The following is a 20,639-nucleotide window of genomic DNA, read 5'->3' as shown; positions in this document are numbered from 1 at the left end:
GCACAAGGGGACACAGGAGGCCACCGCAGTCCAGGAGCAGTGGCACACCTCCCAATCGCTCCCCCGACTCTGACCCGGGGGGGGGGGGGGGGAGTAAGGCCCATAGCAGGCCAAGTCACGGAAACTGTCCGTGCCTTCCCGCGTGGCCTGTCCTTCCAGCAGCTGTGGCTCCCTTCTCTCAGCTCACGGTGTGTGGTATACTCAATGTTTGTAAAAGTTGCCCTGCCACCTAAGCAGGTCCCTGGGCCTTCCATGTAGTTGGCTAAGGGCATTGTTTCCACGATGCGGACCAGGATTCAGCAGAATTAGTGAAGTATTCAGCAGAATTAGTGGCGACCATGGAGAGTGGTATAAAGCTGCAGCTGCTATGTTCAGCACTCTAGCCACGCCCCCACAAATTGTGCAATATGAGCAGTGCAATGTGCTGGCATGTTGCCTAGATTGTGTTTCAACCAATATGCATTTAAGGTTCATTATTAAAATATTCCAAACGAAAATATCAATCAATCAATCAATCAGTGTTTGTATAAAGCAACTACTCACCCGTTATGGTCTCAAGGCGCTGGGGGGGGAGAATGGGGGAAGTGAGGCATTTCCCGGTGAGGTGGTTCTTAAAAAAGCTATGTTTTCAGTTCCTTCGTAAAACTGAGGAGGGAGGTGATTTGTCTGATGTGGAGAGGGAGGGCATTCCAGGCGGTGGCTACGAGATTGGAAAAGGAGCGTCCTCCTGTTCTGATTTTCCTGATGTGGGGTACTTCTGTGAGAGAGAGCTGGGCTGAGAGTAGGGTCCTGTGGGGTACCTGGAGGTTGAGTCGCTGGTTCAGGTAGGCTGGTCCATTGTTGTTGAGGGCTTTGTGTGTGTGGGTGAGGATCTTGAAGGTGATTCTTATCTCTATGGGAAGCCAGTGCAGTGTATGCAGGTGTTGCGATATGTGGCAATGTTGAGGCAGGTCAAGGACCAGTCTGGCGGCGGCGTTCTGGATATTTTGTAGTTTGCAGTGAGTTTTTTGTTGATTCTGGCATAGAGTGCAATGCCATTGTCCAGTCTGCTGGTGATGAGGGAGTGTGTGTCAGTCTTTCTATGTTCGTGGGAGGTCCACTTGAAGGACCTTCGTAGGAGGTGGAGGGTGCAGAAGCAGGTGGAGGTGACTGAGTTTATTTGATAGTTCATGCTGAGGTTGGAGTCCAGGGTGATTCCGAGGTTGCAGGCTTGGCTGGTGGCAGTGGGCGGGTTTCTGAGGGTGGGTGGCCACCAGGGGTCATTCCATATATTGGGTTCAGGGCCCACGATGAGTAGTTCTGTCTTGTTTGCGTTGAGTTGAAGGCAGCTTTATCTCATCCAGTTGGCAACTGCTTCCATGCCTTCGTGGAAGTTGTGTCTGGCTTTGTTGGGTTCGTTGGAGAGGGAGAGGATGAGTTGGGTGTCGTCGGAGTAGGAGATGATGTTGATTCCGTAGCTTCTAACAAGGGTGGCTAGCGGGCCATGTAGACATTAAACAATGTCGGGCTGAGGGAGGATCCCTGGGTCACTCCGCAGGTGGTGGGTGTGGGGTCTGCGAGGAAGGGGGCGAGTCTCACTCATTGAGTTCTGCTGGAGAGGAAGGATTGGATCCAGTTGAAAGCCTTGTCTCTGATGCTGGCTTTATGGAGTCTTCTTATCAGGGTGTGATGGGAGACTGTGTTGATGGCCGCCAAGTGGTCTAGTAGGATGAGTGCTGTCGTCTATCCCTTGTCCAGCAGGGAACAAATGTCATCTGTTTAGGCCAGGAGGGCTGTTTCGGTGCTGTGGCTTTTCCTGAATCCGTACTGGGAGATGTTGAGGATGTTGTGGTCTTCTATAAACATTGGCTGTTGACTCCTTTTCGATGATTTTCACAGGAAATGGGAGTAGGGAGATGGGCCTGAAGTTTTTGAGGTTGGTGGGGTCAGCCAAGGGTTTTTTGAGGAGGGGGTTGATCTTGGTGTGTTTCCAGTCATCGGGGAAGGTGGCAGCAGTTAGTGAGCGGTTGATGGTGATGCGGAGCTTGACGGCGATGGTGTCTGTTGAAAATGTGGTGGGGGCATGGGTCCGTGGGGGCCCTGCTGTGTATGGACGTCATTGTTCTCAGCGTATCTTCGGTGGTGAGGGGGGGTCCAGGTGGTGATTGTTGGTTTGTTGGTGTTGGGTTTTGGTAGAGGGGGTTCTGCATGTAGGTTGTCCTTGCTGAAACTGTTGTAGATGGTCTTGATTTTGTGGTGGAAGTAGGTGTTGAGTCTGTCACAGAGGTCCTGTGAGGGTGGGATGTCCGTTGTTTCACTGTTGGGTTGGGCAAACTCCTTAATGATGCTAAAGAGTTCCTTACTGTTGTGTGCGTGTGAGGAGATTCTGTCTTGTATAGCTTTCTTTCTGGTGTTTCTGATGAGTTAGTGGTGTGCGGTGATGGTGGCTCTGAAGTTGCTGTGGGCTTCTGTGGGTTTGGTGTTTCTCCAGATTTTCTCGAGGCGGTGACAAATGTGCCTAGGTTCTTGGAGATCTGGGGTGAACCAGCTGGCTTTCTTAGCGTGGGTGCTGTTGTTCTTTTTGTTCTTTTTGAGGGGGGCTGTGGTGCAGTCGGCGATTCATTTGTGGAAAGTGCGTGCTGCGGTGTTTGGGTTCTTGTTGTGTGTGATGGTGGGGGTGGAGATGGCGAGGGCGGCGGTGAGCTGATCGTCAATTATTCTTGTCCAGTTTCTATGTGATGGTTAGTGTTGGGGTCTGATGACAGTGGGTGTGTTAAAGGTGAAATAGAAGCATCAGTGTCTGTCCATGGGAGTTCTGTGGTGTGACTGAAGGTGGCGGAGGTTCCTTTTGTGAAGATGAGATCGAGGGTGTGTCCTGCTGAGTGTGCTGGCTCTGTCACGATCTGTCGGAGTCCTATGTTGTGAAGGTTGTCTAGGAGGGATGCAGTGTTGGGGCTTGTAGGTTTTTGAGGTGGAAGTTGAGGTCTCCCAGCAGGGTGTAGTTGGTGGCTGCGATGGCTTGTATGGAGATGCAGTCCATGATGGAGTCGACGAAGGGAGTTCATGGTCCGGGAGGGCGGTAGATGAGAGTTCCCCTGATGATAGATGTCGGGCTGGTATTTAGCTTGAAGTGGAGGTGTTCAATCAGGCTTGTGGATTCTTCTGAGTTTTCGGAGTGTGTGTTCAGGCAGAGGTTGAACCTGTGGACAATGGCGATTCCCTCCCCTCAGGACGGCTGGGGTGGTCTTTCCGGGTGATCGTGTATCCCTGGGGGATGGCGTTGACGATGTCCAGGCCTGAGGTGGTGTTGGTCCAGGTCTCGGTGAGGAACGCGACATCTGGGGTGGTGCTGTCAAGGAGGTCTCAGATTTCAGTAGTCTGTTTATCGAGGGAGCGGACGTTAAGGAGAATGCACTTCAGAGTTTTCGGGGTCGGAGTGCTGTCGCGGTGGGTTGTGCTGGGCCCAAGGTGTTGGTGGTGTTGTAAGTTTGGCGGCAGCGGAGGCAGCTAAAGGGACCGTGGGTATTAGTTGGTGATGCTTGCTTGCAGTTGTTGTTGCGTCCTGGGTTAAGTGCGAAGAGTACTGCTGATGTGTAGAGGCGGCGGGTAGCAGGACCAGGGGTCCTGGGGCTGGTCACGTTCGGGTCACGGACGGGCACAGACGGGCTTGCCTTAGGCGCGCCCACTGTGTACTGCCACCATTAAGTAGGGAGGGGGAGAGGAGAGGACAGCTGGGAGGCGGGAGTGGGAAACAGCATGAAAAATGGGAGTGGGGCCTCGGGGGCAGCAGCAGCGGAGAGAGAGAATGAGAGAGAGGAGGGGGCAGAGCCACAGGGGCAGCAGCGGTGGGGCGAGTGAGTGGGGTGAGAGAGAGAGAGAGAGCGAGAGACAGATGCAAGAAAGAGAGGAGTGAGGAAAAAATGAGGAAAAGACAGAGGAAAGCGTAGAAAACGAAAGGCACAAAAACAGCACACAAAAGAAAAAACGAGGACAAAAGAGGCAGAGGGTAGCCCAGCAGAAGAGCAGAGCTCTCCCACTCGACACCAGGGATGAGGCACAGGCAGAAGCCAGTGGGTGGAGGAGGGCCTCTAACTACTGACAGAGGTCAGAGTTCAGGGACAGAAGGGCTTCACTTGCTGGTGGAGCTATGCGGTGGCAGAGCAGTTCACTGACCAACTCTATAGTAATAGTTTTTGCCCGCACATTTGTTTGCGATGAATAATAGTTTATTTGAGGACATTTTAAAGTCAAGTAGTTCACTAATTTATTAAATGCTTCACTTAATAGTGAATACACAGTAGTTGCTTCGTGTTACTTTCTTATTCTTTGTCATCTCTTTCACCCACCTCTTTCTCTGATCTCTCTCTTTCTCATCTCTCTCAACTTTTCCCTATATTTTTAGGTCTTATATTTGTATTTCATCTGCTACGCACCTGTCTGCAGTTTCAGCTACTTCAAGCCAGTGTGTCAAAAATGTGTTTAAACTATGTGTTAAACTTTCAGAAAATGGTCACGCAAAAATATATGAAAGTTCATGTTCTAAGCTGGCGTCACCACCATGCAAATAGTACCAAAAGAAAGCTTGAACAAGCATTTGCAAAACCATTTTTTGTACTTGGAACTATAAGCCTTATTATAACATTGGTGGTATATACCGCCTACCGCCGCGGTGACGGCTGCCAAAAGACCATCGCCAAAGCTACCAGCCGTTAGCCGGATTATGACCACAACCGAATTTCCACCAGAGGGATGGCGGAAATCCGGCTGTGGCCATGCCGACTGATGGCGGTAAGGTGGCACTGCTGCCATTAGCAATGCCACACCAGTAGACCGCCCTAGACCGTATCATGATACAACCTGGCGGTGTTCTACTGGTGAATGCAAGCAGCAACCCATCCCGTCTCCTGCCAAAGGACCCCCTCACAAAAGGTAAGTCGGGTGCTCTGACGGGGGTGGGGGGGTGGGGGGCGTGTGTGTATGTCTGTGCGTGCGTGAATGCGGGTGTGTGTTGTTTATGTGTGCATGTATGGATATGTGAGTGCGTGTGTACCTGTATGTATGTAAGTGTTTGTGGATGTGTGTGTGTGAATGGATGTCTGCATGCATGCTTGAATGTGAGAATGAGTGTGTGAATGCGTGTGTGAATGTGTGTATGCGTGTTTAATGAAGGTGCATGAATAAAGGGGGGGTCTGGAGAGGTAGGTGGGGTGGGGGGAAACATGGGGAGGGGGAAGGGGCAGAAAAGACCCCTATCAGTGACAAGGAAGGCATTCCCTGTCACTGATAGTGCCTACTGCCATGGTTTTAATTGTGGAAGGATTGCCACGAAAACCATGGCAGTAGGCGGGGTCATAATTCCGCAGGTGGGCAAGTGACGGCCGCCGGTCTGGAGACTGAAGCCTCCAGCACGGCAGTCGTTACTGCCATGGCGGTCGGTGTGGTACATTGGCGGTTTGGCTTGAGCCAGCTGTCATATAAAAAAAGAATTGTTTTTATTCACACGGTTACTTTTTTAGGAGGGCCTAGAAGATAATGGTTGTAGGCTATTGCCCACTGTGCCCCTGCCTTAAAGATGCTCTCTCTATACTTTGGTACATCAAATTGTTAGTGTGCAGGGTTCAATACGTATTCCTGGTCCTCTGATGTCAGTAAAGAATAATTAAACAAGTAATTTCTCTATTGAGCCACCTGACAACATAAGTTAGGTGATCAGTGCAGTACATGGCTTGCTTTTGTCAGTGTGCATTTCTTATAACTAGGCAGATCGTTTTCAGTAGGTAGTTTTGAGTTCGTAGCTTATTACCTTTTGCAGTCATTCTAGTGCGCATGGGTGGGTAGCCATGTGAGTCTGGGTGAATAAAAGATAATGTAGGCTTACCAACCCTGCACTGTATGTTTAGCTGGAGTTTATGGCTATTTGAGGAGGCGTTCAGACTGCAGTCGTAATCGGCATTCGTTTTAAATGATTAATCCTTGCGATATACCACCGAGCGGGATGTTTATTTGTAAGGGCAAGTTCCACCTACAGAAACTGGAAGGAGCCCACGGTAAACTAATCAGAGCCCTCATCAAACACGCAGCAGTAAAGCAAGATTATTTTTCGGTGGAACTTTAGATGTTTCCTAAATTCCTATCAATCATGATACAGTATATCGACACTCCTTTCCAGTGAACTGCATGATGCTTGCTCACGGATAATATAGCCAAAGGTGCTAAAACTAGTGTACTAGATCAGTACACTCATCGGCAATAAAGAATAAGAAAAGGCGAGTTGTTGTTTTTTTCTGTAAAAATTTTCTCCTCTCTGGCTTATAACTATTGTCATTATTTCGTTTTTTTATGGAAATCTTGTTAAGCCTTCGCGAGTGATTCGAACACCATCTCCAATTCTGGACTGGAATGAATAATACCGCAGGGCTCAGTAATTCGTGGGTGTTTCGTACTTGGGGATGGATAATTGCAGCAGGAATCGAGCTTTGTGCGCCAGTCCCCACGGGTATTTCACTTTCCCTTTTTCACCTCCATAGATGTTTTACCCAGATTGGCGTTTTCTTGCAATACTTGTAATTCTGATTCAGGTGGAAATTCGTGTTTCCGCCAAAATCAGTTTGTTTCTGGCACCCATAGTGCAGGGCATAGTGCTGGTGAACTTATCTCTAATCACACACCCAAACGAGGGGAGTTCTGGAATCAGGTACGACTGTCGTGAGAAGGAACTATTGTCATGGGTAATGTTTTCCTTGCAGAAGCACTTCTTTCTGAATTGTCCAAAACACTTCATGCAGGCAATGCCGAAACTGGAAACAAATCTACTCTGAGATCTCATAATTTGAGGGTCAATGTGTAGCAGCGGCGAAGTCATAATGGGTGGAGTATTGAAAAGCAGAATCAGACAGTCAACTTACATACTTATTTTTCAAAAACTCTGTCGCAAAGAAATTGGCAGCAAGGACAAATATGACAGTAAATCTGTTCTGGCTAACTCAATTGGTTACAAGGAGGCTCCATTTTCAAATATCGTACTAGGGTAGGACACCTGCTGCAGAGATCTGTGTGTGCCCAGTAATTTCTGCAGGGATAATATTAATGGTAAGATAACTCTAGTGTATAATGCACTTCCTGGAGAGGTCTGTGTTTTGTCTAGTTACAGTGTTGACTGATAAAGTAGCACAGAGGTTTAATATGCCTGCTGCAGAGCACATCATGTAACATGCATATCTCAGATTTGTATTCTACGTAGACACAGGAGTGGCTTGCAGGGCTTTGTTGAGGCGGGGTGGTGTGGAGGGTGGGGTACAGGGAGTGTGGGGGGTCGAATTCCTTTAAAAAAATCCTTTACCTGCTTCTCCGCCGCAGCTGCCACACCGCTCCTGCCCTGCACTGCAGGCACAGGCTTTCCTGCAGCCAATCCTAACGCTTGGTGTGGTTTTCATCTTTTTAACTTCAATCTTCCTGTTGGCTGATTTTGTTTTTACCCTGATTCTGCACCTCCTACCACTGCTAACCAGTTCTAAAGTGTTTGTGTTATATCCTGAACACATGAATCATTTGTCTTATACCCAACTGGCATATTTACTTTACATGTAAATAAAGTGACACTACATGTAAATTAAATGCTACTAGTGAGCCTGCTACACTGATTGTGGCACCCACTTAAGTACCTCTTTAAGCATGTCCCAGGCCTGCTATTGCAGCCTTTGTGTGCAGGTTTAAACTGACATTTTGACCTGACAAAATAAACCTTTTGTCAAACCCAAACTGTCCTTTAAATACATTTGACAGTCTTAGCATAGGCCCTGCATAGCTCAGAGGGCAGGGTGCAACATATTTAAAAAGTATGACATGCATTTTTAAGTTTTACATGTCTTAAATTCGTTTCACTACTGTAGGGCCTAACTCTCATATAGAATAACATTGGAGTTACATTATTGCAATTAATAAGCTGTAATTTCCAAATGGAAACAGGTAACCACTTCCTGTTCAATGGCTTTGTAATTGTAATGAAAAATCCTAACTTCTGTTGAAGTCAAATTTTAAATTGCAGTTTTTTGAAAATTCTGCATTTTCCTTTCTTATCCATTTGGCTCCTGTAGTCTCTCTGTGGGTCACATGGCTGGTTGTAGTTGACAGTTGGGTTTTGTGTATTCTTGCTCGACAGCCATACAAATGAGGGAAATTAGGTTACCTGGCAAAGTTAACCTTTAGCCAGACTCAACCGTTCTTTTTTCATACAACTGTCGCCCCTAGAACAGCCCTGTGGGCAGGATGCAGTGTATTTAAAAGTAGGGCATATGCATTTAGGTTTTACATGTCCTAAATTTATTTTTCACTACTGCAAAGCCTACCTCTCCCATACAATAACACTGGAATTACTGTATTATGTTTAATAAAGTGTCTTTGGAATTGTAATGAAAAACTCTAACAAAGTCAGATTTAAATTACAGTTTGAAAATGTAACTTTTAGAAACGATGGCATTTCCCTGCCTTAGTTAGCCATTTGGTGCCTGTAGTCTGCCTCTCTGCCATATGACTGGGTGTAGTTGGCAATTGGGCTCTGACTATTTCTCCTATACAGCAACACAACAAGGGAGCTTAGGTGTGCCTGGATGAGTCATCACTGGCAGGATGGGAGAGAAGCTGGGCAGAGCCCCACTTCCACTTGAATAGGCTGTGTCCTGCCTCCACACAAAGGACTGCATACCCCCTGTATTTAGTTTGGAGCTAGAACAAGAAAGTCAGGGCACTTGTGCACTTCAAAGGCAAACCTCTAGAAACTTCTCCCATGTCAAAGCTATGCATACGGGGCCTTAAACACCAACTCTTCAGTAGACCTCTAGACCTGAGGATACTCTTCCAAGAAGAAAGACTGCTGTGCTGCTGCTGTGCACCCCAGAGTGTTTTCAGGGGCTAGTTGATTGGCCTCCTGACTTGAGCTTCAGGGACTGAAGGCTACAATAACCTCTACCTCAGCACAAGAACACTGCCGTCTGTGAGGCTTCCCTGCCAAGCAGTCCCACCCTAGTCCTGGACCCTTGGAAGTAGGCCTGAGGTGCTATGCCAGTGTCTGTGGATCCAGTGGATCCAAGGCATCTCCTCTGCTGTGCGGCACAACCCCAACAGAACCTATATTTCAATGCCACTGTATTGATCTCCACCTTTGAAAAGACCCACATCATATAGCAGCCTGCCACCTCATCAGAACCACTGCTATGCGAAGCATTTTCAGCACAGGCTCTCACATCCCTCATCAAAAGCAACCTCAGCAATGACACCAGACTCCTCAGAGCCGACCATTGCCCCAACTGCGTGGCTCAACCTTGATGACAGACTTTGCGTCGCAGGCTGTCATTGATGGGATCCTCGATAGCGATGCAAAACCTTACATCCAAGCCTTGCCACATTTCGGAACCAATGCATAACTACAGCTATGCAATGTGTCTTTAAAACAGGCCTCACAACTCTGTCAACCAGGATTTAAGGTATTTGATGAGCGGCCCTAACTGGGTCCCTGAAGCCAGCCCACTCTCCATCACGTTCGGCCTGAACTTGTGACTTTTTCCTGATCTGATGCAAGCATATATCCACAGTTGCCACTGTAGGAAAGTCATCCTTTTTGCATGTTCACCGCAATTTTTTTGAATGATACTAGTGATAACTGACCTTGACTGTGTGCTGGTCTCTTCTAACCAGGCCCAGGGCCAGGGCAGAACAAAAGGTATATGGTAAAATGGTACAATTACAATTGGCAATGACAGAGTCCTGTAAGTCCCTAGTACCTTATAGGGCAAGGGGGATTGAAACTACCTATAAGTCCCTAATATATGATAGAGCAGGGAAGTTTAGAGGCCCAGTAGATTTCCTGCACTGGAGTGTTCACTACTGTGTTGCCTGCTGTCATTTTTAAAGGCAGCCTGCCTTGCAGACTGTCTTTAAAAAGTAAAATGTGTGCAAATTGGACTTTGGAATTCAAGGTACTTCCAAAGTGATAATCTACCATTTTTATACATATACGTTGCCACTAAGGCATCCCCTACGTGCCCCAGGGGTAGGGTGCCATGTAACTATAAGCAGGGACATTATAAAATATATTATATATGCCCTGGTGAGGTAAGAAGTGCCAATTCCATATTTCTCAATTGTAGATACTTAGCTCCATATGATAACATGGGAATATTTCATGTAAGCATAGGTAATGCTAGGAAGCAGCTAAATGTGTCATGAAATGACTCAAAAGATTTGTAATGATAAATCCCTAAACTTGCACCACTGTTGAATTTATCAAAACTAATACAGAAAAGAAGTTATAGGACTTTTTTTTATGTAAGCCAAAATCCGGCCTGCTAGTGGCCTCTCCTGATTGGTCAGCCTTAACAGGATTAGCCAGGCTGCTTTGACGAGGTGATAAGTGGCCTGCAATGAGCAGAGGTTATCTGATGGGGGGAGGTCTGCAGCTGCAGAAGCCAGGCCAGGAAGGAGGGTGGGTAAATCAGACTGGGCTTCAAGAGAAGTAGAACAGAAAGGAAAGACAACTAGGCCTGCCCTCTCACCCTATACCCCACAGATAGATAACAGGCCTGGCAAATTAATTTGCAGATGATATGGAGGGGAAGTGTTAATGAAAATAAGCCACACCAGTAGGTTGTTTTAACCAGGTCCTGCTCCTCTGGAGAGAAATCATCCATCTTGGATTTTAAAGTGCAGTGCTTTGTGGGACAAGAAAATGACGCACTTTGGAGGAAGCTATCATGCTTTTGGGTGGTACCCCCCCAACATGATTGAATAAATAAATGGGAGCTGCATAGCAACTTAAGTCTACTGCCTGAAGCCAAAAGAAGAAGAAGTACTGCCTTACTGGAACCGTGGTCTGCAACCCAAATGACTGCACTCTGAAATACTGCTTCCATTGCACACTGAAACAACAGCCCTAAGGACTTTTCCTTGCTTAAAAACGAACTCAGGAGTCGAGTGCCTGCAAGCAACAGGTTAACAGTGTGTGCCTGCACCAACTATCATAACAGTCCCCAGCCTGGAGTGCATCCAGTGGACTTTTAAGGATTTGGCTACATGCAATGTGGAAATTATAGTCCTAAACTTCTAAGGACCATCTCAGAGTATCTAGACCTTTGTATTTGTGTTTTGTTTTGGACACTTTGAACCCTCAAGAGGCACGTCAGGAAGAAGTTCCAGAAGTTTGGAGCAACTTTTGGAAAAAACTGAATTTCAGGTTAACCCCACTAAAAGCTCCAGAACTCCAGACTTCCTGTATTTGACTGGGGCCTCGCTGAAAAGTAGTTCTGAAGACGTTGCATCAGAATTGGCTTGCCAGGGAGGACCGCATGACGTCAAGAGAGAAAAACGTCAGAAACATTTCTAACTGTGAAGTTAAAATTTTGACTGAGTCTTCCCGTTAAGTGTATCCAAGGAGGGGTCCATCGCTGTCAGACTCAACATTTGACTTTGTCCCAGTCAAGTGCAACCAGATGTCCCCGGTTGGAGCTATTGATTTATAAGCACTAGAAAGCACATGTTTTTTTATTAAATGTTTAGAAAATTAATAACTCCAGCTCCCTATATCAGAATTTTGTCATGTTGGTATAATTTTTAAAATATAAATATTTACTATTGTTATAAATTGGTGAGGGATTTTTATTGTGTGTTCTGTCTTCTTTATTTACTGTATTGGTGTATTTAAATGCTTTACATGCCTGTCTTCAAGTTAAGCCTGCCTGCTCATTGCCAATCTACCAGGGGTTGAGCCAGGGGCTAATGTTTCGAGACCTTCACTGGACCTAACATTGTCTTGGAGGCATTCATCATCAACACATAGCTTTATTCGGTTACTTTCAACCATAAAAGCAACAACAACCAACAATTGAATGAAAAGAAAATAGAAATTAAGTTAAAAAGGGATAAAGAAAGGTAAAAAACATATATATCAGCCTTAAAACACTTAAAATTACTTTCCTTAAAAAGTGCACCTAACCCCCTAATACCTATCATTTAAATTAAACATGGGGTTTTATTTCAGTCTAGGTGTATAGTTAAAATTTAGCAGCTAAAACATTTCTTTTTTTTAACTTTTTGTTTTTTAAAAATTTGTTCCTCATCAACATTTTTCCCCAGTAAATTAATACGTATATGCCAAGCGGCTACAATATACTTGCTAACCGCACAGGATAGGGGGAGAGAAGTTTCCCTCATCATGATCCTTAAGGCAACAATACAGTGTCTTGCCCCCATATTCCTGCACACAGGTCGTAACCACTTCCGTCGCGCAATCAAATAAGCAGGGCATATAAACATAAAATGTACAATAGATTCTGAAATGTGATTACAATTCGGACAAAGATCAGGTCTTGGAGTCGCACTCCGCGTACTGCCATAGGATTTAAGAGGCAGACAACCATATCTGAACTGAATATATAGACTCTTACTTAATGGATCAAGAATTTTATCCATAAATGGTTCCAGATACGGATACCATTTAAAATCAAAGAATTGTGACGTCAATCTACCGTGTGTTGAGCACAGCAGGTAGTTTTCCCTGACATGTATCCAGTAAACAGTTTTCAGATGATTCTTCTGATCCTTCCTTATACTTTCTGGATGACTCCAAAACTCACTAAGACCCAATCTATGAAACCATTTTGAGATGTGGTTAAACCAGGAAATGGTAAGTACATTTGGTCTATCTAGAATGTCTTGAATAGACTCCTTGTATGTGGATAGCTCAGGGGTGGTCCATACACGGACCCAGAAAAGCAATGGTCGTAGGGCAATTACATCTGAGATGCGTGGAAGGCCAAGGTCCCAGAACATTGGCAGCAGTGGGGTACTGCGAGGACAGGCCAAGGTTGACCTTACAAAGTTGTTTTCCCCCACTGCAAGCTTGCCAGTGTTCGAGGACCCCCAAATTTCTGCCCCATAGACCGCAGCGCTCTGTGCCTTTGCTCGGTAAATTTTAATAGTTGGAGTAATCACTCTCTCAGAGGTAGACTTGTGGAAGCGTAAAATGGCCCCAGATCTCTGTGCCAGAAGAGCTAAGCTTTTATCGATTTGGGGCCCCCAATGCAGGTTGTTGCTAATTCTCACCCCCAAATAATCTATGGAGCTTACCATACCTAGGGGGGTTCCATTATAGAAAATTGAGTATCTCTTAGTGGGGCCACAGCCCAGGGTCATAAGTTTAGTTTTGCTATGGTTGAGTTCAAGTCCATAGTCACCACAAAATGAACTAAACTTATCCACAAGTACCTGGAGACCCATAGGAGTTCTGGAGATCAGGAGGGAGGCATTCTTTTTAGTGGTAGGTGTGTACTTTCCCCTACTAATATCCAGCCTCCAACAGCCATGTTATGTTTTTTTGGTGCTATTTTCACTAAAATCTTTAAGATTGCATATCTCTGGTTCTACTGATTGTATTTATTAGAAGCTAGTCTATTGTTCTAAGTTGGTGTGGGACCTTTTTTGTGATGTTTTTCACTTTATTACTGTTTGAAGTGTTGCGCAAGATACTTTACACATTGCTTCTAGGTTATGCCTTACTGCTTGGTGCTAAGTTACCAGAGGGTTGAACACCAGTTAATTTAGGTTTGGCTTATGCCTCACCTTGACAAGGATTGTGGTTAGTGCTTGACCAGGGCTCTCACCCCAGTCAACCAAAACCCAATTTCTTGCAATAAGGATGCGAAAAAAGATTTGGTTAGTAATAAAGGCATATTAGTACAGACAACACCAACCACAGCATTGCATTTTAAATCCTGACTTTCTTTCTTCCAGCCATGCATTCTTAACATATTGTGTCAACCAGTATGGACTATATATGACGCCTACCCCTTGTAACCCACATTGTCTTATGTAACGCTTTCTGTTCATTGACTTACACACATATGATTTATTGTCTTTTCAAAATGTGTGTGTCTGAGGTGTAAAGCGCTCTGACATCCAACCTTCGGATGAGTAGTGCTATAAAAGAAGTAAACCACTAAGTGGTATTTAAATCATTAATAGTGTAATTACTCATACAGATAGATATATCAAGACATTCTCACAAGTATGTGTATTTCTCCTAAATAGAGGGGTTGAACATAAATGAAAACCTGCCTCCAAATCAGTATTTCTCTTAAGTACTTGTGAAGTGATAACAAGCCTGTCCCTTTGTTTCCCTCCATTGCATAAGCTCCATAAAGAAAAAGTCAGTCAGGATGATACAGAAACATAAGAAGGTCTGATGGCCCTTTAAATAAGGCCTTTGCTTTGGACCCAGCTGGAACAGAAAAGAAAAAAAAAACCTTCTCAATCAAGAAAGACTGCAGTTCTGAAAGAAAAGCAGACAACATGTAAGCATATCTGAAGAACAAATTAGAGGCTTGAGAGATTATATAGATATTCAAAAATATTAAACTTTATGTATTCAAAAGGAAGTTGAAAGAAAGGAATAAATCATGTTCTGTAAATACAAAGGCCAACACATTTTTGAGACAATTACATTTAGCTTGTCCCTTCATCAGGGCTGGGTGCTTTTCTTTTAGAAATGTTTAAACTCAACATATGCTATAAAGTGTGTATAATGCACCTGAAGCAAGGAGTATAAAGATAATAAATATTCTAAAAGAAATGAGCAAGGAAAACAAGGAAAGCAAAAGAAGCAGAGAGGGAAGAGATAACATAAGTAAAGTGAAACTTGATTTAACATCTTGTTTTATAAAATATTGTTGATCGTGAAGCCTAAAAAGCAGTTTACCAAAAAATACAGATCATTCAATTTAAATCGCTAATCAGGTTCTTTTAAAAATATTCATAGTTATACTAATGTAAGGACAATGTTAAATCCATGGGAAGAGAAATAAAACCTAGGCAGACACAAACAAATCAATTATTTCCTAATAGACATTTTAGTATTGATTCCTTAGCTTAAAAACAAGGCCAAATCAAAAATTTTATCAGAGACATTTATTCTAAATTGTAGGTGTGAAATTATTTATTTAAAAGATCAAAAATTAATTGCAAATAGGTTGATAATGACAAATTGTATGCTATCATACCAAAAAGGGTGAGTGAAAAACCTAGTTGATGATTTTATCCCTTTTTATTTTAGATACAGGGATAGAAATGTTGCTTTTTGCAAAGCCTGTTGTTATTTGGAATTCTGAAAGATAATATCAAAATATGTATGAGATAAAATGTGGGTTTGATCGATTGTAATAGGAAGATCTTTAGTTAAGGAGAAGAGGATGCATGATGCTTACAAGGAGTAAGATTGAAAGGGACAATTACCTGTTTTGTGAAATGGTTTACAAAGTAGATCAAGAAAACATAAATAAAAACCAAAGTGTCCATGTTAAAAGTGTGATAGGATTAAAAACAATTAGTTATAAGCTTAGGCAAATTCATTAAAAAAATTCTCACCGAAATGGCGGCATGATAAACTATTGGCAAATTCGTTCATAAAGCATTGGATCTGTCTGTGGGAAGTGTCTTGCAAGGATTCAGATGCCCAATACATAACATACATAAGAGCATTAAAAATATTAAATTTTTGCTGCTAGTAATCATAAAGAGAGAAAGATTGTCCTGGTATCCTAGAACCTAGAGAATTAAGTTAACGGGTACGATAAGAGGGTGTTCACCCTAAAAATCGACACCAGAATATTGAAGGAGCACAATATTGAGATCAAAATAGTGCAAAAAATATCAACAGGTAAGAGAGCCTAGAGTTTCTTCACCTAATTCCACATATATGTGCCTCTGTCATATCTATATATCATCAATGTTCCTAGATGTGGAGTAAGAAATATCACATCTATATTTCTCCATATGCAGTTGCCTTTCAATATTTTGTCCACAATATTCTTGTACCACAATATTTTGCGGATCAATATTCAGTGGTACAATTCAAGAGGGATATCCATGTGGCCCTACAGAGCTTATACAAATGCCACCCGGCTGTCAGTTCCCTTTCTGAAGGAAAAACTATCAATTGAAGATGACACCTCTGTCAATCCCACTTAGGCAATCTTTAAAATTTGCTAATTTCAGAAAACCTACATATCACACTATACTTTCCTTGATGATTCCCCATCCTATGCTGCTGTTTTAGCCAACTCTGCAATTTGAACTTGCGTTCTCAGTTGTGGGATTCACTCATCAATGGGGCTTGCCTTACTTACTCTCCCAACAATATAACATGTACTTTAACCAAACTGTCTTTCAATAATCATATTGTTCTTTGATCCTTATAAATTGGTAATGTTATTGATAAGCCATAATTATTATATATATAGGCCTAGCTCAGATGTCACCTTTTGTCTATGATGCATACTCGTCAACAAACCTGTTCTCTCAAAGACCTCCAATTACTGCCACTGGGTACCAATGTACTGATTCCTTAATTACTCTATATCCCTCTGGATTCCTCATTACCAACTAACTAACACTGAGCTTTAATACTTTAACAGGCTATCTTGCCCTTTTTGTCCGTAATACATCTGCTACCAATGACTTTGAGCCCTTCTCCTATACCTAAAGGCCTCCTACAGACACTATGACATTCAAAGCCTCAAGAACAACAATATCACTCCCTTCATTACTTGATATAGACCAACTCAGGACAGACACTCCTGAAAATAAGTGATGGGTAGACATATTTCCACACCTGGAGGTCATGAAGACACAGACACGCACACAGATACTTGACAAACAGGCACACATGAAAACTACACGCATACTACACACCTGTACATCCCTCCCCACAGAACTCACGTAATTCCCTGGGAAGGTTGCTACCATCAACCTTTCAGGAAGAGATGGGGCACTCTCATGACAAAAAGAAGAATAGCTTTGGTACCCCCACAACCCATAGGCATTGTCTTACCTCCCAGTGGGCATTGATGTTCACACCAATGTGAACTGACAGCTGCTCAACCATTGTTAGACAAGAACCTGTGGCAAGATCCACAGGTCACACTGGTACCTACCCTGCTTGTACACATAAATCAGCACTGATTGCAAGGTGTATGTACATAAAGTTTGGCCTTGCCTTGTGAACCTAAGGAATTCATGTAGCAGACAGTTATATAGACAGCCTGTCCCCAAACATTATATTTGTAAGCTTCAGTAGAGAATAAAGGTATTTCATTTGCCCGACCTCTATACTAGATTCTCTGTATTTTCGCTGTGCTTAAAGGCTAGCTTGATAGCATTTTTACTAGCCCTGTTACAGTGCCAAAGATGGAGGGAAAGACAAATGGGTGGAGGCCTCAAGTGAAGTAACTCAAGTAACTCAGTTTCACAATATCTAGCAGAAGAATTAAAGTGGTAGGATTTGTGGTAGGAAAAGATCAATGGATGCCAGAGCAAGTCCAGCAGACTCTTGAGGGATGTTTAGACATTTTTTGAAAATTGTGGTTCACCAAGCAGTTGTTATTTCTTGCAGTCATTCAATGGCCCTACTTAACTATGGCTAACATTCTCCAAATTATCCTGCTCATCTTTTCTGGTGAGGTACTAGAAACAGTTAAGTATTTTTATAATATTGTTTAATTTGGGGAAGTTAGTTTGAGTAAGCTGTTCTCTTCCAATAAAATTAGATTGTTTAAGTTTTGTTTATCCTTCGTGGAAAACAAAGTTGATAAATCAATGGACAATACTGAGGGCTTATAGTTTTATACAGTTCTGTCACTACAGTGACTTACGTGCTGCATATTTAGCTTTTTCTTGCCTCTTAATTTAGATAACTTTGCTTAATTTGGTCCTCCATTGATGCAGTGCCCTACGAGCCCTGACCATGTGGTGGTGGAGAAGTATGGGTCAATGGTTAGAGCAGCAGACCCTGATGCAGAAATCTGGCCCGGGACCAGGGTTCAATTCCTGCCTCGGTGGGTCTTGGGCTCAATTTCCTCGGACCTGATAATTCTCACATCGGTGCCTAATCTAAATCATGGGTCCCACTCTGTAACTCTGGGCAATAGCTTGCTTAATCTCCACAGTGGCCCCAACAGTGCTGGGATGCCTGGCTTCACCTTGGAGGTTGCCCAGGAGTGGGCACTTTACAGGGAAAAGCCAGGAGGGGTTCCACAGCGGTATGCGTACAGCGCCTTGAGACCCTAATGGGTGAGTAGTGCGCTGTACAAGTACGAAGTTTACAGTTTACCATGGTAGAGAGCTCCATAGTGCTCTAAAACTACCATTATGACTTTAGAACCTAAATTTCACAGTGAATATTAAAATATTTCTATATTTCGCATCCTCCATGAAATATGAGGTTTTCTACCATTGCACTGCATGCTACAAAAGCACCAGAACATTTAATGTACATATACAATTGTTGCTAACTCTCTCAATAAATAATGCTTGTTTTTTTATCTCTCTCCTAGTTTCCTACTGCCTTTTTTAAAGGAAGAGTTAACATGTGTGCTGCTTTCTGCTATGAAGTTTTGAAGTGCTGTACTTCCAAACTCAGCACAACAAGGAACGAGGCCTCTGCACTTCTTTACCTGCTTATGAGAAACAACTTTGAATTCACCAAAAGGAAAACATTTTTGAGAACTCACCTGCAGGTCAGTGGAATTAAAACCACCAGAAAACGTTTTGTTGGTACGTTACTCCTTTGAAACTTTGGCATGGTTAAACAAGGTTTGTAGTACACTGTGCTTCAATCTGTATACAGATGTGCACTGCCAGTCCTCACTGCTCTTGCATGCTGTGAGACGATTCTTTGTGCACAGCTTTGTACTCCATATTACCAAATACGGTAGTTGCCACTGCCACCCTTATTCAAAACACACCATCTAAAATGGCATGTCAAAATATCTGGAAATGCAGAAAAATGCCATATTAGCCTCACTAAAATTGTGCCTGGAAATGCCAAGGAATGGTTCGGCCTGATTAACAAAGGTAAGCTTACACTTTTGTGTAAAGTTGCTATATTTTTGATTATTCACAAACTACGATTTAATAGTAAGTTTAGGACTGTGGCGAGTCCGCAATCAGGATGGAGAACTCTACACTTGAAAAGGTAGGCCTATCCTATCTGTTTATGTATGGATTCTCCTCCCTGACTGTAGGCACCACGCAGTCGGGGTGGACAACTCCACACATGAAAAGATAGGCATGCTCTATATTTTTATAGGTGGAATTTTCCACCTCGATTGCTGAGTCTCTGCAGCCGTAAGCTTACTATTGAGTTGTAGTTTGTGAATATTAAAAAAATAGTAAACTTACCCAAAAGTGTAAGTTAACATTTAGAAATCAGGCCCTAAGTTGCAGAACCACATGGTGTACTCAGTATTATATGACTACATCTGCAACAGGCACTCTTTCACTTTTTTGTTGTCTTCATTCCATTCACATGATTTTGTAAGATCGTAATTAAATGCCTGCTTCCAATCAATAGCACTATCCACGACCTAGCGGAGGAACTCTCCCGGAATTCAGAAATACCTGACAGTAGTTAAAATTAGCACAGATTTACTGTTTCAAGTGAGGCACTACCTTTTAAGGTCCTTAATTACCTCCTAAATAAAATTAAGCAGTCTGATGATGTAACATATTTATCAGGACTGTGTGACACCCTCTATAAAGATCACCAATTTAGTTTTATCTAGTCGTATTTTTTATTTTTACTGTTGCAAGTGATCAGATGCCTACATTTATATCTAAAAAGAGACATTTTGAAACTGGTTCAGTATCAAATTTTCTATCTGTTTTCCTAATAAGGCTCTCATTGCGAGTTGGCTGGACTTTTCAGCATAGATACCGAATGGGACGAATTTAAGTTTTCCGGCACTTATGAATTTTTCAGCCAACATGTGGAATAACTGCTTGCACGTGGATTGACTGGTCGCCTTTCTGAGAAGTTTTTCACTATTTCAGCAAAAAAAATAATGCTGACATTATCCGCCTGCTCTGAGCAAGTGGAAAATATCAGCAGGACTGCTGGTGAGGGTGTTGAATTGGTGGCCAGGATGAAGGGCGCACATATGCCTATCCAAGGAGCAGTATCTCATCTGAGGAACGCTGCTTGCCATAGGCCCCAGCCCCTGCAGCTCTGACTATCTCCTGGCTCAGAATTGAATTTGGACCCAATAATTCTGGCCTGAAAACATCCATACCTGTGAATTGTGTTATTGCACTGGGATGCTTGGGGTGAAATAGCTCAACTCATAATGAGGGCCTGATTATAGTTCGTAAAACATAATGTATCTTGAATTTAATACTATTTCAGAACATTGTAAGTAAGAGAAAGGCTCCAGCCTCTGTTTTAAATTACTTTAAAATATGTTTGTGCTAATTGTACATATGCATGACTAAGTGGGTGAGACTGAGATTTCTTGTAATGTGCCAATGTCTGCATAAAAAGCATTTCGCTCTTCAATTGTCTTGTATCTGCTACTGAAACTAACTTACCAATATCTGCATAATGTAACAAGCAGAGTTGCCTTCTCCTCACAGATAATAATTGCAGTGAGCCAATTGATAGCTGATGTTGCATTAAGCGGTGGATCAAGGTTCCAGGAATCACTATCTATTATCAATAATTTTGCAAACAGTGACAGAGCCATGAAGGTAATTTTATATAAACAGTAGCCAGAACTGTGTTACTAAAATGTGAGTAATATACGTTGTCAATTAAGTAAGACATTACATATATTTTTATTGTT

General features: G+C 43.1%; 1 protein-coding gene across 2 annotated transcripts in view; it reads left to right on the top strand.

Annotated features, from left to right (window-relative positions):
- The window catches only part of DOCK11 (dedicator of cytokinesis 11), a 1,108,606-nt gene that overhangs the window by 798,254 nt on the left and 289,713 nt on the right, over window positions 1–20,639 (top strand). For both annotated transcript variants that reach the window (XM_069212535.1, XM_069212533.1), the window contains 2 exons: window positions 18,354–18,536; window positions 20,431–20,544. In XM_069212535.1, coding sequence (XP_069068636.1) covers window positions 18,354–18,536; window positions 20,431–20,544 — 297 coding nt within the window. The remainder of the gene's footprint in view (window positions 1–18,353; window positions 18,537–20,430; window positions 20,545–20,639) is intronic.

Source organism: Pleurodeles waltl, chromosome 2_1 (assembly GCF_031143425.1).
Source record: "Pleurodeles waltl isolate 20211129_DDA chromosome 2_1, aPleWal1.hap1.20221129, whole genome shotgun sequence".
NCBI classification, from domain to species: domain Eukaryota; kingdom Metazoa; phylum Chordata; class Amphibia; order Caudata; family Salamandridae; genus Pleurodeles; species Pleurodeles waltl.
This window is presented reverse-complemented; position numbering and strand designations above follow the sequence as displayed.